Source organism: Abrus precatorius, unplaced genomic scaffold (genome assembly GCF_003935025.1).
Source record: "Abrus precatorius isolate BTA unplaced genomic scaffold, Abrus_2018 Scaffold8, whole genome shotgun sequence".
Lineage (NCBI taxonomy): Eukaryota > Viridiplantae > Streptophyta > Magnoliopsida > Fabales > Fabaceae > Abrus > Abrus precatorius.
In genome coordinates, this window is record NW_020874428.1 from 36,805,525 (window position 1) to 36,831,954 (window position 26,430).

Genomic DNA, 26,430 nt, shown 5'->3' on the forward strand with positions numbered 1-26,430 from the left:
AATGGAAAGTAATAAATGAGATTAGGATGGTTCTTGGTGCTCCCAATGTGACCTGACGACATGACCGATTAACAGAACGAATATCACGCACCGCCTCACCCACGTGTTGTGTTATCCTATCTCATTTCCTCTTTTCCATGTTTTAATTAAGGCAACTGTTTTTGTAAGCTTGCAACCTACCATGCTAGCTACAATGTTGTATAAACTAGTGTTTCTGTCACACAATCTTCAGACGTGCTTGGTAACACGATGTGAATGAATGCACACAGATGAAAAACCATAAGCTGCCTGGTTTGAACTTTGATCTTCGAATATGCTCTTGAACGGAACACTGCACTCTCTGGGCATTCATTGGAATCTGAGTTATTGTTGTCCAAAAATTACTAGGTGGTGCACTTCAAAAAAATGTGTGTGGTTCAGTCTTCATCCAATGATTTATATATATTCAACTGCATTTGATTTTGTACGAATGCAAAGTATTAGTAGTATTTTACATTTGACTGCACCTTTTTCAACTCCTTTTACATTAACGGTGACTTTGGTTTAGTGCCACAGTCTATTTTACTTGGCTCTTCTCTCTCCTAGGTTCTGTCTAAACACACCAAGGAATCATTCATTATTTATTTCAAGATATTAGATAAAGCAAATCACGTATATAATATGATTCGGCACCCATGTTATGCATTTTGAACAATTAATTAAATACAATAGATCTTATGGTTGTTTTCTCGATTCTAGTACTTTGATCTTAAAACCGTTAATTAAGGATATATTAGGGATCATATATAGAGCTCATATAGTGAATGTTTCATAAAGAGTCTAATCTGATAAAATTAAGCAAAGGTGAGAGAACAGACACAGTGTAGGGTTAGTTTACGGTCGGCTAGGAATGGTAGCTAGTGTGGGAAGGAAATGTGACATTTTTGGCTGGTTGCTCTCTAAATGCAACAAAGGTAGTTTTCACTTGCATATCAGCAAACTCTAACTCTACTCGAGTTTTGGGTACAAACAAACGCAGAAAGGGCTGAAAACCACGTGGTTTCAGGCAAAAATATCATAAAAATGTAACAGCTACACTTGGCGTGGTTAGGGTCCCCACACTTCACTATTGTGTCAGTTCCTTTCGTTGGCATTACGTTGGTTAAGCGAAAGCACTCTTCGCCACATAGCCACAGCACCCTCTATTTATTCCCTCCTGCCTTTGCTTTTAATTTCCTCACAACTTTTCTGCTTTTCTTTTTCCCTATCTACTAAGGTGCTAGTCAGTTTAAACTTTTGAACTTGGTATAGTAAATGTAATTATTGTATTGCACAACATCACTCACTAGTGTTTGCAGGAAACATGGCATTTCTGGCTCTTCTCTTTGTGGGGTTTCTCTCTGTGGGATCGGGTGTTTATGGGGACAGTGATGGTTGGATGGATGCTCATGCAACATTCTATGGAGGGGGTGATGCCTCTGGCACGATGGGTATGTCACAAATTAGTACTGTTATGTTTCTGCCACATGGTACGTATGTATGTTTAAGGTAGCTAGCTAGACTAACTTAGTTAACAAATTTCATATGCTTTATAAATTCTTTTTTACCGTGTATATCAACTTAGTAAGGGAGGGGAGTCATGCATGGCTATAAAAAATTCTAAAAATTCTGAAAGAAATGGGAAAAAAAATGATCGAATGTTCAAACATGATGTAAAGTGAATTGTGTTGAAAAAATTGTAAAATTATTTCACACTTATTTAGTATAAAAAGCGTTTGTCAAATTCATGAATGCTTCACTGCACTAAAAAAATCATACATATGTTTTTCCTTTTAAAATTCTATATTGCCATTATGAAAATAAATTATAAACTCATTTTTTTTATGCTAATAGAGTGTTTATCTCCGTTTATTTCCAAATAAACCGTTTTTTAAATTTTTTTCAAAAATAATAAAAATAAATATTTTTTAAAAATATGTTGAGAAATTATATACTGTAATATGTAGAACATTAATTTCGTTACCCTTTACATTTATTTTTTCTCAATTAATCCATGCTTATTGCTTAGAACTTAGCACATGATTAGTCCCAAGTAGAAATTTTGTAACATCTACATCACAAGAAGAATAAGACTCGCAACCTTCATTTGGTGTTGCAGGTGGAGCTTGTGGATACGGAAACCTGTATAGCCAGGGGTATGGGACTAACACTGCTGCTTTGAGCACAGCCTTGTTCAACAATGGTTTGAGCTGTGGAGCTTGTTTTGAGATAAAGTGTGTGAATGACCAAAGATGGTGCCTTCAGGGCTCAATTGTGGTCACTGCCACCAATTTCTGTCCACCAAACAATGCCCTCCCAAATGATGCAGGTGGCTGGTGCAACCCTCCCCTTCAACATTTTGATCTTTCTCAGCCTGTCTTCCAACAAATTGCTCAGTACCAAGCTGGCATAGTGCCTATAGCTTACCGAAGGTAGTTCATTTTGTCTTATTATTTTGTAATGATTTACTTTAAATACTTATTTTCTACCACTAAATGGTGTCTCTTTTGTGTTTAAGATATATTTCTGGGATGCTTATATATAGGAAAATAAAAAGTAAATAAAAATAATGCATGCTAGTACATACCATATTAGTTTATAATGGTTCAAGTAACAGAACAGCATTAGGGAAAATTGACATGGATTATATTAATTATTAAGTAATTAATTAATTTAAATTCTTAATAAATAATATTAGAGCACATAATATGTTAGGGGGAAATGGGTATACGGTGTTCTTTTTATTTATATGTTTTCCATGATGATTTTTTTTGGCGATCTACAGGAATCTATGCTTCTGGGAAGAGAATCATACCCGTTTTTATCTTGATATTTGATTCCTTAGTTTGCTTGCTCTGTCCTTGTTTCAACCAAGCATTTTGATTCTCTTTATTTGTGATAACGCAGGGTGGCATGCCAAAAGAGAGGAGGCATCAAGTTCACCATCAATGGTCATTCTTATTTCAACCTAGTCTTAATCACCAACGTTGGTGGTGCTGGTGATGTTCAAGCGGTTTCCATCAAAGGTTCTAGAACTGACTGGCAACCAATGTCTAGAAACTGGGGTCAGAATTGGCAAAGCAATGCTTACCTCAATGGACAAAGCCTCTCCTTTAAGGTTATCACTAGTGATGGCCGCACCTTGGTCTCTGATAACATTGTCCCTAATAACTGGTCCTTTGGCCAGACCTTTACAGGGCAACAATTCCCTTAAGAGACTAAGAAGAACATAAACACTTTTCAGTAAGTTACTAAAAGTGTTTGCACTTCAAGTAATTGTGTCATTTAATTATGGTTAGGAGTATTATTATAATACCAAAGTGAGTATAATAAAAAAATAACATATCATAGAATTGAGTCATTGGGGGCAAAGTAGATGGGCATATTTTAAGATGGCCCTAGTCATTTAAAATTGTATTGCAAAGAACTATGTTCTGCTCTTTGTGGAAAAGGCAGGGTAAGTTTAGGTGGAAGTGGTGTTAATTAATCACCCGCCATTTTTTGTTTATCATAAGTTAGTTCAACTTTTTATGTTGTCTTGAAAGTACCTATATTCTAGCTTAGCTAAAAAGCGATAGAGTAGAAAATAAAAAAAACAACATTTTTGCTTCGGTATGTGATTGTATTCGACTATAAGGAGCTGAGTCTGTAAGAACGAATGCAAGACATGGATGAATAAAATCATGTTTTTTATTAGCTCGAAGTGTTTCTGCCTCAGACAATCAAGATCCTGTCTAGAGAATTTTTAGTGCTTATATAGAATATAATTTACATAACATGATCTACGTGCTATTGAAAGCAGACAATGATGAAGTGATGCAACTACATGCTGTCGGTACATATTATGTTTGTAGGTGCTCTTTGTGTTCAAGCAAGTATTCTTAAAATATTAATGAATTTGTTTGGATTTTTTTAGAAGTAATTTTATGATAGTATATGAAAAACAAAAGTCATTTTCAATTTAGATACAATTACGAAAAGCATTTATTTTACTGTCATCAAGCACATTCCATTTGTCCTTATGTGGAGAGTTTATTGTATGACGAGGGGTGCTAAATAATCATGAACTTTTTAAATCATTTTTTGTGCCGAAATATTTATTGTGTTAGCTGGACAGATTTAGAATTTTATATTAAAAATTATTATAATTATTATAAACTTTTTCCTTTAGAATAAAAACTTTAAATATAAATTACTTCCCTTAAAACTTAATTTTATAGAATTAAGTTTATAAACACTCACTAAACACTCTTGAATGTTTAATTAGTTAGTTAAAAAATAATTATAGTTATACAGCTTATAAAGTTTTATAAAATGCTATTGTTTTTAAAAGGGTCATGTTAGTGAGATCCTACGAGCAGTGGTAAAAAGAAACAATTAAATAAAAAAATTACCATACAAATGCATTAAAAATCATGACAAAAATACATTAATAATATTTTCTTATACAATTTTCTATATTTTATTTTCTTAATTAATATCTTATGAATACTTATTTAAAAAAAATGTCCTAAGAATAAGTTTTGCATCAGTTTGTAAATAATTACAGTCTAAAGCTTGTTTGCATTTTCTTAATTATTATCTTCAATGGTGTTAGCCCAACAAGGGACTGTTTGGTTTTAGGAAATGATTTTTGTTTTTGTTTTGTTTCATGTTTTCAAATATTAGTGCAGGAAATATTGAAAAAAAAATTGTTTTTTCTATTTCCTATGCAAATCTTAGAAAACAAACAAAATGAAACTAAGGTGGCATTTTAATATTTAAAGTGATAATAAAAAACATTTTCAGAAACAAAACTGGCCCTAAGATCTCCATTTACCTTTTATAAGGTTCAAGCTAGGAAAGAATAGTGGTTTGCCGGGCTTGGCCTCCCTAAGTTAGCTCAAAGGCAGGTATGTAACACATATACAACTAGTTTGGAATTTTTTAATGAAAACAAAAATTATACGATCTATTTGGCTATAATTTTTAACTAGTTATCTGTGCTTTATTCAATACATAGTCTTCCTGGGGACAATGGATTTGATCCTCTAGGACTTGCTGAGGTACCTGTCCAAGCTGAGCTTGTGTATAAACATTAGCCCATGTTGGGTGTTGTAGGAATGTTGCTTCCCGAAGCCTTCACCAAAATTGGTACCATCGATGTACCATGGTATGATGCTGGGAAAGAATTATTTTTTGCATTATCCTTACCTCTTTGTGGTTGAATTCTTTTTGTTTCATTACGTGAAAATCATATCATTGAGAATCCTGGTAGTGTAAATCAAACGGTTTGATTCAAACCAATAACCCATCTTTAATCAGTACAGTTTGGCCCCAAATAAGGTTGGATACCCTTTGGCATTCTTGGGATTTATGGCTCAGCAGCACATGACAAGAAAAGGACCATTTGACAACCTTATTTGCAGCATCTAGCAAACCTACGGGCAACATTATCCATTGACTAAGCGGTAAATAAATTTGTAACCAACGTATTTTTTTCGTAATCATTGGGTTTAAAGCTTGTGTCTTTATCTTTGTAATCCTGAGTGGATGAATTTTGGGAGATTGTAAAGAACCGTTTGTTTTTTTAAGTTCAGGCCTATTTACTTATTAGCAAATAAACTTTCACTTCAAGAAACAGTTTTCTAAGAAAACTAAACTTGTGTCCCAAAGTACATAAAATTACTTTTTTACAAAATTCAATTTTACAGCTGGAATCACTGAATCAATTCCAAAAATCTAACAGTACACAAGCCAGTCAACGCAAATGCTTATATGTGAACAAACTGCATCCTACAAGTCATACAATATATACAACTAACATATCCCACTCTTATGAGCGCCGTTGACCTCATAGGTGAAGAGCCAATCTAATCTGGTTTTTAAGGAGAAATTTGCGAGCATTGGTCATCTTTTCATTTAACATCCTTCTCACTTGAAAGAGGCTAGCATGGCTAGTTGATCCAATCAATTACTGCAAAATAAAGAAAATTAGAAAGAAACCAAAGCCAACTTGTTTACTAGAAAACTAGAGACTAAAAGCCAAACAATAAGAATTAGAACATTGTGAATATCTCTTGCTCAAGTGCTCCCAACCCCCCCTTTGAGCAATTTTGGCAAATTCAAAATCTATCCTGGACTATAAAGTATGATCTTATGAAACATAAAAAGACCGCTTACCCTATGGTAGCCATTCTCATTATACATGGCAATCCCACACGACCCAGAAGCAGAATTCCAGAACTGATGTCCATTTTCAAACAGTGATCTAGGCAGATCGAAGTTGCTATTAACTTGGTATTCCACAGTGTTTGGTTTACTGTTCATTGTTGTTGGTTGATGTTTCACTTCCTCGATATCTGGTGGAGGAGGATATGCAAACTGATCACAATGTTGTACATTTAAGTAAGCAGTTCCATTTAACTCATTCAAGGCAGCACCTCCTTGACCCAAAGAAGTGACTTGGGGAGAGCTACCAACTTCAAGTTTGTTACTCCCAATATAACCAGAATAGCCTGGGAGTGAAATGTCAGTGGAGCACTCAACATCTCTATTGGTATTATCACTGTATGTTATACAATTGAATCAGTTACTAGTCTACAAAATGAAACACAAGGCAATATATGTCAATGTCATAAAGAAATTTGATAAATTATTAGTCTAATGAAACATATTAATTGGAAAAAAAAAACAAAAAAATATCTTATAGCAGGTTAAAATGTGTAAGTTTCATAGAAAGAATCCAATTCAATACTTCAACTTCTGTTAGTATCAGAGTAGCACAAAACTCTGTAGAATAAATTCAAGACTCGTAACAGTTAACCCACCTAAATGGTAGATATTTTGGTTCACTAGGTAACATCAACTGACGATTATCACTATTCAAGAGCCAAGATAGGGGTTGTGATTCTTGTAGGCCAGCCATCATCAAGGGCAAGGTCATCCCTTCCTGCAACTATGAAGTAACAATATCTCAAATCAAATAAGATTTATGCTGAAGAAAAGAGCAAGAGATATTGACAGAGAGAGTCCAGCATTACTACCTGGTTAGCACATTCCAGTGAAATTAGTTGGTGCTTTCCTAAATTTTCCTGCCAACGAAAACACCAAAGAATTTAAGAAAATTTAGGAAGCGTGTAAGCATGTTAAAATATAGACCTAATATTTCAGTAGCTTTTTAACAGACTGGTATATTAAGCATTTGAAGATGACAGAACAATATTACTAGTCTACAATACATGAAACAAAAGCTTACCTTCTGTAGGCACACTCGATTGATTGATTCCCTAAGTGAGTCTTCCATTTGCTTAAGATGTTCTATGCTGTTGATCTTCTCCAAATTATTCCAATAGCTGAAAATATTGCATATTTAAACAAGATTTCTCTATGATAGCCATTTGAAATTTCATCCCATAATACATGCACGAAAACATCAGGTTTAGATAGCATTATGCGTGTGGTGTTGTGATCATTTTAATGCTGGCAGAGAGAGTCAGAATAGAAGTTCAATGAAATTTAATGCACACAAACTGTTCAAATTTATAAAGCAAGCTTGGGTTCAATTATTGAGTAATTGTTGATGCAACAATTAAGAAAGCTCCAGTTGTGAAATGCATATAATGATTATAATAACCTAAACAGAGTCTAAGTTGTTTTGTTGACAGAGGGGTACCTAACACTTTGTATTATAATTGGGTCTCTTTCATCTCTTTTGGGCTCTAATTATTCAGTTTATATAGAGAAAACTCAAATGTCAAATAGATTTCAAAACCCATAATCTAGCACCAACCATATAATTAGTTCTCTTTCATTCAACCATATAAATTGTCTAAAATAAAATTAAATCCACCATAAACGTTTGAATAAGGATATGAAGTGTACATGAAAGGGACAAAGGAATATGCCAAAGTTCAAATGCACAACAAAAAGATACGTATGCATGCTAATCAAGGGGAGAGAAATAATCCAATGATTGTAAAGCAATAAACCTGAAATACAGAGGCCAAATGAATAATAGTTCAACAAGATAGCAATAAAATAACACCAAAAAGAAAAAGAAATACTTTAACAACCAAAAGCTCCAAAGTTGCACCTCAGTCTCTGATGTACTTCTGTGAGCTGAGCTTGTAAAATTCTCAGTTGATAAGTTAATTCCTGCATGCGGATCAGAACATTTTGATTGTTCAACTACCAACTTAAGATTCTGATATTATAATTAAACATGATGTTTATGAAGAAATTGTACCTCCACTGTTTGACTGCTGCAAGGCAAAAAAGAGAAAACTCAGAATCTGTAAAAGCCCCAACATAAAAGGCGTTGACAATTTGACAATGACAATCACTTACCTTGAACCTAAGAAATCTTGTAATTTTACATCATGATCCAACTTCTTGAAGGTTTTCTTTAGTGCCTACATTTTTAACAACCAAAAATTTTAAGCATCGCTAGAAATTGAGATAACATAAAAAATGCATTTGATGCAACAAAAGTAGTGTATATAAAAGGCACATATGAGAAAAATAGAGTAATCTTACTTCAAGGCTTTCCATTTTCCTGCCCAATAAAACAAGAAAAGAGATTAGCTTGTTTACCGCCAACAAATGAGAAACAGAAACCATAACTTCATAAAAAAAGTTTAGCAAACCTTTTTGCCCTTTCTTGTGGGCTATGTTGAGAAAATTTTGCAATGATCTCCTCAATATTGCTGGAAATAATGTAGAATCATTAAAAGCCTAGCATGGATTCAATACTTGACTCTTAACCAATTTAAAGGTAATTTTTATATTAATACAATAATATCCAACTAATACACAAGGCTCAATGAACTTGGCCTCTTCCACACTTGTGCAAAAACTAACATAGCTATTTCGACTTCTAAGTTTGTTTCTGGCTTGAAAGGAAAAATAAAACTACAAACACAAACATTAAATATGAAAATAGAGATGTTAAAAACAAACAAACAAGGCAAACCAAATTAACAGCAGTATGGTTAATTTTTTTTTATACCATTTAGTATATTAATATGCATAAAATATTAACTCTGATGTGGAAGATATAAATTGATAATTTCATATATATCTTTTTATTCTTCCTACGATGTTCACTTCATGATTATCATACTAAAGTTACAATTAAGCAAATCACACAAGTTTTTGCTCATAAGGAGACTTCCTTGTTCCTGAAATATCACTTAAATTGAATTGCACGGATAAGTTTCATGAGGGATGTATAAAGTTGATATCTCATTATCCTTCTAGAAGATGATTTGCACTCACAGCCTAGATTGCCAGCGTTTTTTGAAATGGTAAATGCCTACTCTACAACATATTCAACTCAAGAAATCATTGAAGTTGGGTGTGTTACATGCCATCATGGTCTCATTGAAAGACATACACATCATAGCAGGTTTTTTGGCTTGTACTTCCTCCAAGCCATAAATACTCAACTCACTAGAAATAACATCATTCAGTCATTCTCAATACCATACAAAATGTTTGGTCATTATTATTACCTGCGTTCTCCTTGTAATAATGTAGCCTTTCCCGTGGGAGAAAACATTAGAAGGACAATATCTATATCACATAGTATTGATAATTCCTTTGCTTTCTTTAAAATTCCACTTTTTCGCTTGGAATAAGTCACATGTCGGTTGCTTATGCTCTCTAATTTCTTTATCTTCAATTTAACTCTTCCCATCCTGCGATAATTAAGAGAAAACACATTCATGTGGGGGAAAAAAAACTCTTTACCAAGCCATTAAAATAAAAAATTGTGAACAGCACAGTTTATCACATATACCCGTAAATAAAGTTTCTCTTTTGCCACGATCAAACAAGAACCAACCCAAATGTAAAATGAAAATAGAAACTTAGAACACCAAAGAGCATCACTACATTCCAATGTTTTAAGGGAAACCCATATTGCAACAAAAGCAAAAGACGAACCTTGTTGAGATACTGAAGGGAATGTACGAAAAAAGGGTAAGTGAATGAAAATGATGGAAACAAAGGAGGGTGTGATGTAACTAAAGAACGTTTAAGGGAAAACATGCAGAGTAGAGAGAAAAAGGGAAAGAGGGATATGATATGTAAGAGAAAGAAATTGTTGGAGGACGATGGGTGTAGCTATGATTTCGGTGGAAAGAGTTTGGGGAACCAGCCAAAGCTCAAAACTTGAGAATGGACGGTGAGATTTCTGAGACCCCAATCGTTGGCAGCGTTTGCAACAAACAAACACTAACCCTTTCCCCCTTCTCTCTCTCTCTTCCATTCACTTCCTCATTGCCACGTTTTCTTCTGTAACATCCAAAACAGCACACCTTTTCCCCTTCATAAACAAACAAACATCTTTGTTTTTATCTTCATTTTTCCGTGCACAAATCATGGTACTTCCACGATAACTCTTATAGTTATTTTATTTAATAATTTTTATAAAATATAAATTTAACTATTCAAAATTTTAATATTAATTTACTAAATATATACTAAAAATCATGGTAAAATCTGGTCAATAACTTAAAATAAATTAACCCGAACAGCATTTGATTTAAGTAATTAGGTTTGTTAATTGTAAAATGACAGAGAAAATTCAGCAACAACATAGAAAAAAAAATCAAGAAAAAGTTATGTACATTCCTAATCCTTTGTGACCTGGTAACTAACCGAAATAATGAATATCAAACAATAGTAGAACTAATTGCATGAAATTTCGAATCTTTATAGCAAATTATTTTAAACATTTAACAGTGATCGCGTGAGGTAATTGGGTTAGTTTCGTTAAATTCTAACATTTGAGTCAACTGCATCTTGTATGTTATTATTTTAATTAAATCCATTATCTAAATGGAAAAAATGTTTGAGTTTCTCATCTATACCTCACATATATCTTTATTTAGAGTTGAGTATTTTAATTTAAAATTAATTTATTTAAGAATAAAAATATCATAAAAATTAGTATATATTTTAAAAAAGAATTATCACTTATTTAAAATACATTATTTAAAAATTAAAAATTGATAAAAATTATATGATAAAAAATGAATTTTAAATAAATATAATAAATTTTAAATTGTATACAAATTTAAAAATAAATACAAATAAATTTTTAAAATATAAATATAAAATAGTATTTTAATATCTTAATCCAACTCTACTGATTAATGTCCTTAATTTATGTATTGAAAAAAAAAAGTGGCGATTTTCATGTAAACAAAGGTATAAAATAATTTGTATTTGATAACGGATAAGGAAGGAAACGTGGATGAAGAAATGAGCGGGACTTCTGTTTCGGCGTCTGCTTCGAGCAGCAGAGAAGAAAGGAGAAGAAGAAGAGCGAACTCAGCGTCACCGTTGAAGGAGCGATCCAAATCTTCTTCATCTAAGTTATCTTCTGCTTCATCCAAACCAACCCACTCACCCTCTGCCACACTCCTTGATCTCGACGACGACTCCACCTCTCTCTTTCGTGATTATCCCCATTCTAACCCTAACCCTCGAAGCTTCCCTCACATCGTCAAACAGAAATGCTGGGAAAAGGCCGACAAAGTCAAAGGCCGAGACCCCGATCGCTGGCGCAGGGACGCCCTCGGCAACATTGTTTTTCGCAAGCTCTTAGGTTGCCCTGGTTGTCTTTGTCACGACTACGATCACATTCTCCCTTACTCTAAGGTCTTTCTCCCTATACATTTAATGCTTCTCTTCTGCTTTCTGTATTACTCTGATGGAGATCATTCATTTTTGTGTTTTCTATACCAGCCTAAATCTGCTATCATATTGGTGCAGAATTTGAAATTTAGGGTTTATCAATAAAAATCCTTTCTTTTAATCAGTTCTATCAACTACAGGGGGGAGAAAGCACACTGGAAAATTGTCAAGTATTGCAAGTAAGGTTTCTCACTTTCTCTCTATTTCTCTGTTTTCATACTACAGGCAGGGTCTCTTGTAATATGATTTATTAATTTTGCTTTACAGTGTGCCTTTTATTAAAAGATAAAACTTGTAATTGAGATTTTTTTAAAATGCAAACATTTTCGCTTATCATTATCCTGTCGTATTTCAATGATACCTGTAAACTTGACATAACCATTTCATTTTACACTTGTACATAGACCATCCACATGCTAATGGATTCATTCATAAGCATCTTTTATTTTTCTTTGTGATGGGGATTATCCATTAATTGAAAAGAAGTATTCTATTACAAAAGAACCACTTAATATCGTTGTGGAACTCCACTAACATATTTCTGGAGATTGAACTAATCAAAGACTTGGGTGTATACCTTTACGGAGCCAATAGAAGTAGCGCAAAACAGGCTTGTTAATATGGCTACCAAACAGTAATGGCAATGCTGAATTACTTTTGATGGCATATATTCAGTTGGTTCCCTAAAAGTGGCACCTTTGGTATATTGGATACAAGCATTTAGATTACTCAAATCATCTGATATTTCTTTGTTTCTTCCATTGGACTATTTCTGTATGGTTTTCAAACTCTAGTGATGAGTCCACTAAGAATTGCCATTAATTTATTTAGGTGTTCATATAATTTCCCTTTTCTGGTTGACTTGTTCTGGTCAGTTTCATGTAGTTTAGTTTTGCTGCTAAAATACTCCCTCGTTCCAATATGGATGTAAGTTGTATAGTAGGGGTTTACTGTTCATTTGTTTTAGATTTTTGCTATAATTGATTTTGATAGAGTTTAATGTGATTAAGATGTTTGCTCAAATTAATCTCAGATCCAGATTTTACATTGAAACATATTTCACAGTGTGCGAAAATGATTTTAGCCCTAAACCAAATGAGCACTTAATTTGTTTCTCTATTTGATTTGCTTTGCTTTGCTTTGCATTCATTTAACAGAAGTTTCTGTCCATGATTTTTCAGGCAACAGTTAATCGTGCAAAAGGTAATCGAACAGAGATCTCCAAAGCTGAACTTACTCAAAAAAGTTCATATTGCAGGGTTTCAGGTATGATTATGATGATTATATTAGCTATAGTAGTAATCGAAAGTTTTCTGATGGAGTACTGGATGCATAATGCATTGCAGATCGTGATATGGATCTTCTGGAACTGTCAGCCTATGGCAATGTCCGGCGTGGACCAGATTCTGGGGGATGTAGAATCCAATGAACATTTATATTCATATTAACTTAAGATTGATTCCCAAATGGGGGTTTGAACATGACTTGTATATCACGAACATGGAAGGATCCATTTCTTCATAGCATTTTTTTATAAAAACATTATAACTACCTTTTATTGCATTTAATATTGATTGGAAGTATATTTTATTTGATAGATGTATTTAGATCTAAATGTTTCATAGTTATTAGTTTGATAAAAATGAATATATTTTTACGTTTTTGTTTGCGTGTGCTTTTAAGTACAAAACAAGGCAGTAAAATTAAAAATTATTTAGAGAAGAAATAAATTTTATCCTTAATTCTTAACATATATCCTTAAAACATTCTAACAAAATATAAATTATAATTTCTAGCAATTTAATATTATAATTACGTGGAAATTTTAATGATTTAGTTAAGAGTAATATTATGCTTCGAATTAGTATAAAAGAGTAAGAATTATTGCTTCTGAAAAAAATATAATTGTGCATTGTAATGTTAAAATTTAAGTTGGTGTATGTATAGTATACACTGACGTTTGTTGTATGTTCTTACTAAACTGAGGAGGTACCAATAACTCAAATCAATAACGTATGCTGTATTCCTGTTTGTGAGACAGGAGCAATAGAAACCAATTTTCAAATTTTGACTGTTGGAAACAAATTTGTTCCGTGCAACATTGTAATTATTCGAAGAGCAATTTTACGGTTTTGTATATTAAATTTTGTGCGAGGATCCTAATCTGGAAATTTCCTGTGGCTTGAATATGCATCATTCTGAATATTCTTATGAACATCTTACAACGTAGCCAATTTCCATTTGATCTGTTTCTTATCGTTTAACATTGATTTGTGCTCTGTTGTACAGTTTTACAAAAATTTGTGCTTTTTTGCATCAATGTGAATCGGTAGTTTTTCTCTGATTTGCACGAGGGTAAAAGATAACCCTTGTTCTCTGTGCCTTTCTATTGAAAAACAACTCTTTGGCGGCCACACTTTTTTGAATGTGCCTTTTCATCGAACAGTTGTTCTCCTGACTTTTTCTTTTTTATTTTCTTCTGATTCCTTTTAGTCTTTTACATTCCTGTCTTTTGCCTGGCTTTGGCATTGTTGCTCATGCTCTTTCCAATTGCCATTTCTTGAATAAAAAGGTAACAAGAATTTGTCTGACTTAATTATACGAACTGCAAAGGAAAGTATTTTATTTTCGTAGTACTTCAATAAATCATCTTTGGATTTGGATAACTCGCTTAGATTTTAAAGGAGTTTAAATATTATACAATATTTTTTCAGATGTTGCAAAATAATCCTTGTATTTTACAAACGTTAAAAAAATATTATTATTATTATTTTAAGCTAAGATAGTCCTATTGAGTGTGCGTTTGATTTAACTTATTTTAAAAGAAATAATTCCTTATTTTTGTCAATTTATTGAAAAAAAAATTCTCAAAAACAAGCAGTTAGTTCTCTAAATTTAAGTCTATTGACATATGAATTCAAAAATTATGGGTTTATGCATCCGTGACTTTCCTCCTATGTTTCTCCAACTTAAGAAGAGTGTTGTTCGTGACCCAAAAATTAAAAAAAGAAGTGTTGTTCTTCACTTTGAAAAAATACACGGATTATTCAGCAATCGTAGATCATGAGTGTTAGAATTTTTAAATTCTAGTCATAGAAACACTTGAGCATGCATACTTTAAGTCTAATGTTACTTTGAGTATCGAAGTCAACTCCTCGCCGAGAGAGGGATTTGTTTTGCTGGAAATAGGTGCTTTGAGTTCTAGTGTCACTCAATTCTTCTAGCAAATCTAGGAAAGGACCAACAGTTTCATTTTTCTTTTGCTAATACTTTGTTTTGGTGGAAAATGAAAGGCAGCAAAATAAAGATAAAAGTTAATTTTCTTAATTGCTTGGACAAAGATGAAAGAAAGATGGAGAAAGAAAATAGCTTTTTGAACTTAGTTGGAAAGAAAAACGAAATAAATAATTATATTAAATATTTTTATATCTTTTTTAATATAGTGAATACTGAGTTGGTAAATTGATGGATCGATTTGTTATTTTACCTAATATTCTTTTCTTTTCTTTTTTTCTTTCTCTCTGTTTGTGGGTAGAAAACATGTTGCAAGTTTTATATGATTTTTCTCCCTTTCTTCTTTCCCTTTAATCTCATGTTATTGATTCTTTTTATGGCATGATACTGTTGATTTATTATGCTTCATTGTATTTAAACACTTTTAAAAACTAATTCTACTAAAATACCAAGAACACCATAAGCAGTAGTCATCATGTAAAGTTTAATCCCGGTTCAGATGGACATTGGATTTGTTTAGATTATGTTTGAAAATTTTAGCAACTATCATTATCCTTCTGGAATTAAACTCCCAGTAAGTCAACCTTATAATTATATAAGTGGCAATACTTTCTAAGACCGCGTCCAAACTAGGTTAATGTGGCTTATTCTTTCTCATTATGGAGATGATAATGAAAAGGAAAAAAAAAAAAAAACAATCTTCTAATGATATTTCTAATGGCTGCAAATAAAAAAAATCAATGGCTGTGATTTGACTCAAAATTAACAAATAATAATTTAAATTTAATTAAACAGTTTCATGTATTATAGTTTTATTAGATTGAGTGAATAGCACTATGCCCAAAGAATATGAATACATCTGTCGATGAAAATAAAGGTAAAGAGATATTTGATCAACTGCGTATTTCAAATCTATCTTAACTTAAGAGGGTCAAACACTTTCATCGAGGAACGAATTGCATTGCAAATGAGTGGTTAAAGGCACGAAGCACTCTCGAATGGCAATCAATTTTGCAATAATTTGTCATCATTCAATTGCAAAATATATATAAAGATAAGACAAATGATTTAAATTTATTGAAATGAGATTTTAGTATTTTTTTAATTAAAAGTAAGTTTTTTTTTTTAATTTTATTATTAGTTTATGTAAAATTATTACTACGATCCATATATATAATTTTATAAATATTTGTAGACATGTGAATTAATAATAACTATTTATTTATATTTTTCATAGTATGTTATATGTTAAAAATGAAGTAATAAAATATTAATTAATTTTAAAATTGTGTAAAATCTTATAATTTTAATCTACACATATATTTCAAGTTTTGATTCACAATTAAGGACTAATTTTTCAAAATATGAAAAGGAGTTGATTAAAATACGTTGTCAGTATAAAAGTTTTTATCTTATCATATAATTCTGTATTGATTTTAAAATAATTAAGATTGTAACTCCTTTAAAATTTGAAAGAGAGAGTGATGTGGTCGTAAATAGGGATCATATTCAATTGATTTAACTTAAATTATTCAATCACTGGGGATCCTAAATTCCTAATTCCTTAAAAGAGTTACTACTAAATAGTATGATCATATGCTCCCAAAGGTTTAATTTTGATATATTGTGAGTATAGTTTCCGCACGAAAGCTGACTTTGATGTGATAAACTTGCTGAAATGAATGGGATTTGGCAATTTGGGTAACCTCTCTGTCTTTTGGTTCTGTTGTAATAGAAATGAATGAGTGGCTGAGATTGACATAGTTGATACAATCACTAAATACCAATCAAGACAATTTAAATTTAAAGTCTCTTCAACTCATAGTCCCAAAAAAGAAAGAAAATGTGGATAATATACAAAAGAGTGATTATGATTGGATGCATTTGAAAAATCTAGAAATTGTGGAGGAAGAAGGAAGTATCTATAATAATGAATATTTGGGGCATTGATTGACATATGGAGGAAAACAAAAGAGCAATTGCTTTCTTGGTGAGCAGAGGGGAAAGGGCAAAAAGGAAACAAAGAAGGAAAAGTCAAAAGTAAGTGATCTAAGTGTAGCTTCTATTCTATTACATTCAAGTTGGCAAAATATCTTTGTGTTTTCTTCTGTGAATCCTGATTGATCAAACACACATGTCACCACAAATTGCAAATAATACCATTTATATGGCTACAAGCTTTTTAATATATATATTATTTTCTAAAATTTTAAATATTAATTGATTTCATCTTTAAAATTATAAAAATAACATTTTATATTTTGTTTTAAAATTTAAGAATTAAATAATTTTTATTTAGTAGTTTTAGAGATTAAAATTATATCGTTATAATTTTAAAATTAATTTAATAGATTACTTTTTTTTTCTCTTATAGTTTGAATTAATAAAAATAAAAAATTATGTTTACATGGAGTATTTTATTTTATTTTATTTTTATCTAAACTATAAGTATTTTTTATTAAAAGCAATTCTATTTGAGTAGCGGGAATATTTCATCTAGAAAATGGGTTAAGAATCAATATAATTGCTCTAAGAAAATTGTACAAATTAACATGTGATGATTTAATAAAAAAAAAAAACACTAACTAGTATTTTTTAAATAATATGTTTAAGATATTGATTAGCAATATCTTTATTTAATTTTGACTATGATAAATATAATAATTAGCTCAAAAATTTATTTTAAAATATAAAAAAGTTAAAAACACCGAGAAAACTAAAAAATATAGAAGAAATATTCTAGTGGTTCAGCTTTAATGTTAGTTGTTTAAATCCATCACACAATCGGGGAGAATTATTTAATTTCTTTTATTATGTATTTGAATTAGTTTATTTTAAAGAAATAATAATTTTAGTTTATTTTAGTGTATTTTCAGTCTTAATTAAGTAAAATAAATTGTAGGTATTTTTATTAATTATTATCAAAAATAATAATTCATGGTCATATAACAATGACTAAATGACGACAGTGATAACAGCGGTGCCGCATGTGACATCTCGCTGTGAGGCTTCCTTATCCCTTTCATTCTCAGTAACAGTTGCAGTCACCAACTAATCTCTGTTAGCTCACTCTTTCATAACCAAATCAACTTTGAAAATTTCTAAGATCAAAACACTGTTTTTTGGTTGGTCTGAGTGCATAGGCCATGCTGCTAGTGGCACTCCCATGGTTATGCTCTCAATGCAAGAGTTTCATCCACAGTGAGTCATAAACCCTCCTATTGAAGGGTGGCTCAGAATTTCGTATTGAGGCTCAGTCTCTCACAACTAACTCCAACCCTTCAACTCTCTCTTCGAACCCATTTGGAAGCTCACGCCTTTTCACTTCATTTCCATCAAAGATGTCTCCTTTATCAGCATCTCTTAGCACCCATATGAACTTTTGCTTGCTTTGCACTTGCAATATGTAGGATTTGCTCCTTTGTCAAGCTTGCGGTTGTCCCAAAAGAAGCATATATAACTAAACTTGGCTCTTGTTTATCAAGCCACCCAATGGTTATGTGCCTTCCCTTGGAATCTTTCCTCTCTATGATAGAGTGTTGAATGGTTTCACATGAAAGGGAATGAAGAAGTGTTGCTACAGGCTCACGAAGGTGGGAAGAAGCCTCAAAGGATGAGATGGGAATTTGGCTTCTGAATTATTGGGGTTGGGAGGAGGTGAAACAAATGGAGGAGTTTGCATGTGGTGCTGCTGTTAATTCGAATTTTTTGTGCTTTCTCCTTTATTTTTGTATTGTTTGGCCAAGGGAATTTTAACTAGCTTAAGCAAAAATGTCCAGTTACTGTCATAACAGGAGCGGATCTGGATCCCTCGAAAATATCCACTTTTTGAAAGAAAGCTGCAATATGCATGTTTATCTCATAAAAAGCTGTTATATGCAAGTCTATCCTCTCTCTCAACTCTCGCAGTCACCAGAGTACCTGATATCTTCTTTGTATATGAGGGAATAACTTAGTATATAACAAGGACAAAAAATATTATTCCCCTCCCTCCTCTTACCATTCAAATGTTATTGATTAGTTGACAACATATCAAAGCACACAACATGTTACGGCAAGAGTATCCACTCTCCATTCCTTTTAATATTGTTTGTGTTTATCTTTCTAAGTCTTGTAGTTTATTATGAACTCTTTATTGAAAACAAATACTCCTTCAAGTTGTTCACATAAAAGGAGAGAGAACTATTCATAGAGAAAGTTATTCATTTTTCTATTGAGTACACCATCTAGATTTTTATACATAGTAAAGAGCTTTTACATAAAGATCTCTATTTCACACATATTTTATATATTTATATATATACAGGATTCAAACTCAGCAAGTTAGACACGTTAAGATGAACCTATTCTATTCATAGTGTTAAGTGAAAAGAAAGACAAAAATTAGTTCTCCCTTTGCTTCTATACAAGGTCGATGAAGCAAGTCAATAACCCATTATTCAAAGATGGTCACAGCCTCTTGCTTATAAAGACTTTTTCATGGTGCCATTAACTCAAGAGTTTTCATGGAAGTTAAGGGATCTAGACAAAGCTGCAGGGTTAGCCATCAACACTGGAGAGGCTTCAACATGATTCTTTTTGTCTTTACTTGATTGAAAGGCCTTAAACATACCTCCCCCACTCACTGATTCATTCTTAATTCCTAGTGTTGCCCATATAGAACTCTTTGCAGCTTCACTTGGGTCATCAATTCTTAACGTTTTAGGAACTAAAACACACCCATTCCTGTGTTTTGAAGGTTCTTCTTTGTGCAAATTGTCTTGCTTGATCATGTCACCGTCCCTTGAGTGCTTCCCCAAAGTTGGAGAATTTGGACCTGAGCTTGGAGAGTTGGGGCTTGAAGCAGATGAATGAGAGGAAAACCATGGAACATTCCAATTCCTTGGCATGCCACAGTTCCAAAAAGGAACAGGGTAGAATGGCATGGGAAATCCTGAAGGACACAAAGCAGACGAGGGAACTGGAGAATTCCATGTATAAGGCCAAGGAAGACATGGAAGTTGAGGAAGGAAACCATGGTTTTGAAGCATTGGTTGTTGTAAAGTGCTTTTGCTATTTTCTACTACAGAACCTGAAACTGTAATGGAAGATGTAGTGGAACAATCATCACCATTTTCTCCACTTTTACAAGGAATGGAGAGTCTTTGATCCTCTAAGCCATGGTGACGAAAGTCATTTCTTGTGTCATTAAGAGCCCTTTTTTCTCCAAGATTCAAGACAGATGCCATGGAATCGCAGATAGGTGCATCTAATCCAAAGCTGAGGACTCTATCCCTACCGTTGCTTTTCAAAATTGGAAGATGAGTTACATTAGAAGCATCAATTCTTGCTGCTTGAAGAGCCTCAGAGATCATTATGTGGCGATAATGCGAAGCAGAATTCTTGGTCTTTCGCCGTCCGGCTCCCACCGGTACATTCCTCATGGTACCACCAGCAGTCCAGTATCTTTGACAGGCTTTACAGAAATATCGTGGCTGGTTGATGTTGTAGTTGTTGTAGTAACAGAATTTAGTGTCCATGCTATTGCAGCGGGGACATGGTAGCAATTTATCTGGCTTCTTCTCTTGTGAGTTGTTTGCATTGCTTTGTTCCTTCTCTGACTTGTCACTCTTTGTATTTGCAGTTTCTTCTTCTATGGAAGGTGTCTTAGGGTTCACGATAGCCGCAGGTGATGTGCCTGAATTCTTCTTAGGTTCTTCTTCATCTGGAGGAGGATCAGCTTCTTGCTCTTTCTCAGTAACATTCTCAACTCCTAGATCCTATTAGTTTGGAAGAAGAAAATGTTTTGTTTTAGTGAAATCAATACCACAGAATTGCAGAAATAGAACCAAGACATATATAAGATTCACAATTTTCTGATATTAAATGACATTATAACACAAAAAACAGTAGTAGGGGGCAAGGTGGAACAATTAAATAATAATAATAATTTGCATCAGTTTATATTTGGAGGAAAAGAAAATTAAAAGAAGACTAATCTTTTTGGGCGGAAGAAAACTCAAAAAGCTGATACTAATGTTAGTATCTATGGCAAGAGTGTTTGTGTTTCAATTGTGACTGAAAACTATATTATTATTCGGGCAAGTCCGATTAAAATTACCAATTAAAGCATGTTCCAGAATACAACAATTTCAAGGGCTAAGAAAATACTTGATATAGGAATTCGAGAAACTATCTGGATAATTTTAGTTTAGTTGTAGGCCAAAAGTTCCAAGTGAAAAATATTTCAATTTTTACATGGCTAATAAGATCCTTATAGCAACATAGCAGATTATTCAGAGATTTGCGTGGGTACCGACAGAAAATACTGGTCTTAAGCAGGACCAGACAGTTTACATGTTCTGAGAATTGAAACAATAAAACAAGTTTATATGAAAAAGAAACAGTGATGTTCCTGTTGCACGGACAGATTTGACTGAAATTGTTGATAGATTGTTGTGATCACCACTAAAAGATCAAAATATTCAACAAAAACAACACAACAAAATTAATCACAATCAACAAAATCAAAACCTGAGAAAAGTTTACACTCTGCGAACGGTGGAAAACGAAAATAAATTTTACTCCAACTCCTTAGCCGTCAAAAAACCGTAAACCTTGACCAGAAAAATATCCAGCTTTGGAATTGAGGGTGAAAAAAAAGAAAAGAAAAATGAGTTTTCTTTAGCTTAATTTCCAAAACACAGAAACAGAAAAATTTCGAGCAATAAATATCACAATTGGGAAAATTCATAAAACTAATTTACAAAAAAATTGGGGTGTACGTTTTTCATTGAAAAACAACTTGATCAGGGAAAACTCAAGTAAAAACGAAAACTTTAAAAAACCAGAAGAGTGATGAGGTTAGCATGCGTGGAAATAAAAGGAGAAGTGAAGAGACAAAACCGACCCATGATTTGTTTTAGCAGTTTTAGCATTAGAAGAAAAGGGTGTTTTTTGTTGTGTGAAGATGTGACCACAACGTTGGTATATTTCTTGAAACCATTTTCGTGATTCACAAAGACACCAAATGTAAGTACCTTGTCTCCTTCCTCTTCTATCTCTCGTTCATCTTCATCCTCTTCTTCTTGTTCTTTGTGAAGATCACCGGAGAGGGGAATCTTCTGGCCGAAGAGCCTAATTGCAGGGTCTCCAACGTTTTGGTGCATTTTGTGAGGATCGAAACGCGCGAGATGGCAGTGACTGCGTTACTTAATGTGAGTGAAGGCTTGTCGAATAGGATTTTGATCCGTTTAAACAAGAGTGGGGTGCCACGTCAGAACTAGGTTTCAATTCTTGGCCACAAGTTCTTTGTGGCCTCAATTAGATTTTCTTTTCATTCTCGGTTGCACGCTCGCTCCGTGCACTCTCTCTTTTCCCATGTCAGCACTTTCTCTTCTTTTTAAAATCAAAATCGTGGGTCGATGATGACGTGGCGTTAACTGATTGGAAGCCGTCTTGCTAAACCGACGGCTTTCCTCGACCCAACCAAACATGTTGGCCGGTTCTCAGCTGTACTTATTCCTGACATCTACCAGTATTGCTTCACTCATCTACATACACTTTATTTTTTAATATAAATTTTAGTGGTCATTTTTTAATATTCTTTATCTATTAAAATTATACTTTTTATATTTCATTAAAATAAAATAAAATATAAATATTTTATTACATATAATAATACGTGTGGCTGAAGAAAAAGGTTTTACTATAGGTATAAAAATATAATAAATAAAATATTTTTATTTAGTTATGCTCATTTATTAATCATGACATGTTTCATTTACCAGCTTTTTCTCAACTTTGCAAAAGAACTGACAGATAAAAAAGAGTGTGTATAAACGATGGAAATAATGAAAAAGATGTTATCTTTAGTATCTCATTCTTTTCCTTTTCCTCATTTGTAATGTTTTTACTAGTGATGTGGTTAGACAAAGAAAATTAAATGTATGACGGGAATATGCTTTATTAATTAAATTATGTGCTTGATCTGTGCTTATTTAATGAAACCAGTCAAACAATTTAACAAATTATTTTGTTCCCCTTTTATTGGCTAGACGCAAAATCATCTACTTCCATGGCAACTCTGTTAAAGAGTTTCTTGCAGTTATGGGAACTCATTAAAAAAATAAATCAAAGAATATTCAAACATCACAATGAACAAATATTATGATTATACTTCACAATAATAATTAATAAACAAATTATAATACAAAGTTCCAATCTGTAGTTACTTTTTTTTTCTTTCGTGTCAAATTTATTTGTTTATTTTAACTTCGAATCCCTTAATTTTAGAAAGTACATGATCACATACTTTTCGCTTTTTTGTCAAATTTTCAGTTAAAAAACAATTCTTTTGTGATTATAATGATAATGTCACCCGCAAAAACCAAGGAATAAGTACTTAAAGAATAAAAAAATCCTTTAAATTTAAACATATTCTGTCTAAAAGAATCGGCTTCAATATTATTAAATTTTACATTGTAAACTAATTGTTAAGCCGTAAACGTGTCATCTGCTAGTCATATTGTGTTTTAAAATAATAGACTTAAATATGAAAACGCTTTCTGTATTTAAATATTTTTTCTTTTTTTCTTCAGCTTTTTTCAATTTTTAAGTCTCTTAAGTATATCAGTTTTCTTTATTAAATTAAATCAGTAACATGGATTAAGATAAAAAAAATTACAAAAATATAAGAATCAGAACTAAAAAGAATAATTGAAATGGTCCAAAGCAAAAAATATATCTGTTTGAAATTTTAAAAGCAATAAAATTTTGTAATTTGACCAGTATTATTTACATACAAATCATTTTTCAAATAAAATGGTTATAAAATGCAAATAGTATAATTTTTTATTATCAAAATACCTATTGAGTGAGATTTTATTATTATAACCTAACCAAAGAAGAAAATTAGATATGTTCAAAGTTCAACTAAACTGTTTTTAAATCACAAAATCGATTAAACTAAAAAAAAGTGAAAAAAACACATTTTATAGTACGATTCAGCTTTAGGTTTGCACTATTAAAACGAAAATAAATTGAATTGATTGCAATTATAATATATTTATATTATTTTTTTTAAAAAAGTATACAGTTTTGTTACTTAATTTTATCAGGATAATATATAAATATATAGTATATCATTTTTATTTACTTTAAACTATTTTTTTCTTAATTGAATGTCTTTTTTTCTCTATCAATAATTTATTATTTTTATAATCTTATTTTTTAAATATTGTTTTTTTTTCTCTATTTTTTATTTTTCAACAAAATCGTTGAGCTACTGTTACTTTAAAATAAAAAAATTATATAATAATAAATACAGTTTTGAATATTAAAATTTTAACTTTTGTTAAAGAATTTAGAGTACCCAAAACTAAATAACAAATTAACGAGATGGGTTTTGAGCATCTAAAGAACTTAGTATATTTCAAACTAATAAATAAATTTATTTTTTTTAATCTTATAAGTGAGTTAACTAAAGTATGACAGGTTGAAAGATTATCATCCAAATGAGCATATTTTGTTAATAATTAGATAAAAATTTAAAGGTGCTTTACATTTGTTTCATTTTAAAAATAAGAAAACTAGAATTAAACAAAATAAATTAGAGGACAAATACTAAATTAAAGAGAATAAAATTATAATTAAGCCTTTATTTTAATGAAAAATAATAAAAAAAAGGTCTTTTTTATAAAGCATGGTGCATGGGTAACGAGAAGTCGACACGAACACAATTTGAGCCCTTGCTGCTTGTATTTTATTTTGTGTCCTTTTTATATCTCAAAGGAAACTTGTCTGATGGTTGAAAGCTAAAATTGACTCTCGACAACTTGCAGAACTGTGATTTGGCAGCAAATGGATGTGTCTTGTCTGAGCTCAGTTAAAGGATAAACCGAAAAAGAGACTTAGATTGCGAAAAAAAGGAGGACGAAACTCAAGATTGTGGCTAAAATAAATCCTATTATTATTGCTAATGCTAATCTAAAGAGAATGTGAGAAGAACCAAAAGAAAAAGATTGATGTGTATCCCTAGACACTTCATCTCCATGCATTTTACCCCTTCTTTTCTTTCCTAATTCCAGTTGAGGAAACTTTATTTCTCTTTTATAATATTCAATCAATTCGCACGTGGGTAAAGTACGTGTTTCATTTTTTACACGTGTTGCCCCTCCATGCACTTCTCTTGTTCTTTCCGCCATTTTTAGAGTTTATATAAAAAAAATATTTTCAACAAAAAAGTTTCACTTTTAAAATTTTAAATTCAACTTCAAAGATTGAAGTTAAGAAAATAAAAAATGTTCTTTATTTTTTTTTATTACATTCCTTATTTATTATATTGTTAAAAAAAAAAAATCCAATCAAACATACGTTAACTAATAAAGATAAAATAAAAAAACAGTTTTATAAAAAAGATAAAAAAACAAAGAAAGTAAAATCGTTAGTGTTAACTGTGCTGAAGAAGCAAAACGCGTGTCTCTAAGTGAGGGATTTTAATATTAAGAAAAAGTAGTTAGTGGTAGTACACGTAATTAAGGAGCACCAACTAAGCTGAGAGAGAACTAAAGAACGATTAATTAACACTAATGCTTTTGATAATGCAAGGGGCGGCTGCGTGGTCGGTTGAGGATTAGGGTCATTGAAACCACTTTTAACATAAAAAAATATGCCAAAAACTTTGATTAGGACTCTCACATTAAACTTAATTGAGACCAATATGATAAGAAAATACAACATTATTTAAAATATAGGACCAAAGGATATAGCTTCATATATGATAATCAAAGTTACTCTAAATATCTTTGCCATTGACTCATTCTTCCCTTTCCGTTTCTTGTAATGTTAGAAAAGTCGAAAAGCTCTTTTTTAGAGATTATTCTCCTTCCCAAAAAACTAAACAAAATTTGGAGATAATAGTTCATCAATTAATTTATGTAAGAGGATCATCTGTCTTCTAACTCGATGACTATTATGTATCATGTTGTTGGATTTTCTTTTGATTCGATTTTGTTAGTATTAATTACCAAGATCTAGAGTAGATTGTAGGTAAAATCATATTTACTTGAAAAGGGGATATAGTTAACATGGTCAATTAATTAAGGAAGTCTGATAGTTGATTATTAGCTATGATCTTAAATGGTTGTAAACATGGGTTAAAAGATTGGGAATGTGGCAAAGTGCCGGTGAAACAAAGAGTGTGTCACCGTTGATGGAAGATGCCTGTGATGAACTCCACATCATCTTCTTTATCACACAAATCTAAATTTGAAGGCTTCTCGTTATCATCATCTCATAGTTATAACATGATGGTTGACGATGAAGACGTGATGATTTAGAAATTAATGGTATCTCGTGTGTCCTCTAAAACACGGCTCTTGACAGATCGATAATTTTTAATTAACAAAATATGGGAAAAGAGAAAAGAAAATATGTTTTATACATCTTAAAAGTTGAATCGTCTTTTTTTTATATATATAAATATTGATAATGCCATAAAAAAAACTAAGTGAT

General features: G+C 31.8%; 4 protein-coding genes and 1 pseudogene across 7 annotated transcripts; 3 read left to right on the forward strand and 2 right to left on the reverse strand.

Moving 5' to 3' along the window:
• The first annotated feature begins 1,341 nt into the window (after positions 1-1,341).
• On the forward strand, positions 1,342-3,587 carry LOC113847269 (expansin-A1-like). Its single transcript, XM_027476259.1, has 3 exons — positions 1,342-1,469; positions 2,138-2,450; positions 2,926-3,587. Exons 1-3 carry the CDS (start codon positions 1,343-1,345, stop codon positions 3,230-3,232), a joined length of 747 nt encoding a protein of 248 aa, XP_027332060.1. The 5' UTR covers position 1,342; the 3' UTR covers positions 3,233-3,587.
• A 208-nt stretch (positions 3,588-3,795) lies between these two features.
• Positions 3,796-5,433, forward strand: LOC113874811 (annotated as a pseudogene).
• Positions 5,434-5,631: 198 nt separating this feature from the next.
• LOC113846892 (agamous-like MADS-box protein AGL65) lies at positions 5,632-10,326 on the reverse strand. 4 transcript variants are annotated; one of them, XM_027475620.1, is made up of 12 exons: positions 9,946-10,326; positions 9,513-9,698; positions 8,646-8,705; positions 8,536-8,554; positions 8,347-8,411; positions 8,246-8,258; positions 8,093-8,154; positions 7,256-7,352; positions 7,044-7,091; positions 6,828-6,955; positions 6,181-6,565; positions 5,632-5,974 (listed from the first exon to the last, which is right to left on the reverse strand). In XM_027475620.1, exons 2-12 carry the CDS (start codon positions 9,695-9,697, stop codon positions 5,972-5,974), a joined length of 1,065 nt encoding a protein of 354 aa, XP_027331421.1. In that variant the 5' UTR covers position 9,698; positions 9,946-10,326; the 3' UTR covers positions 5,632-5,971. The 4 variants fall into 4 exon arrangements, with proteins under 4 accessions (XP_027331421.1, XP_027331420.1, XP_027331419.1 ...); XM_027475619.1 differs by having other exon boundaries at positions 5,667-5,974; positions 8,246-8,261; positions 9,946-10,303; XM_027475618.1 differs by having other exon boundaries at positions 5,719-6,565; positions 9,946-10,274.
• Positions 10,327-11,225: 899 nt separating this feature from the next.
• LOC113847473 lies at positions 11,226-13,291 on the forward strand. The gene is made up of 4 exons (XM_027476612.1): positions 11,226-11,667; positions 11,844-11,882; positions 12,885-12,969; positions 13,050-13,291. The coding sequence occupies exons 1-4, from the start codon at positions 11,269-11,271 to the stop codon at positions 13,130-13,132; spliced, it is 606 nt and encodes a 201-aa protein (XP_027332413.1). The 5' UTR covers positions 11,226-11,268; the 3' UTR covers positions 13,133-13,291.
• A 4,534-nt stretch (positions 13,292-17,825) lies between these two features.
• Positions 17,826-22,147, reverse strand: LOC113846240 (cyclic dof factor 3-like). The gene is made up of 2 exons (XM_027474271.1): positions 21,957-22,147; positions 17,826-20,696 (listed from the first exon to the last, which is right to left on the reverse strand). Exons 1-2 carry the CDS (start codon positions 22,083-22,085, stop codon positions 19,431-19,433), a joined length of 1,395 nt encoding a protein of 464 aa, XP_027330072.1. The 5' UTR covers positions 22,086-22,147; the 3' UTR covers positions 17,826-19,430.
• Between the last annotated feature and the right edge of the window lie 4,283 nt (positions 22,148-26,430).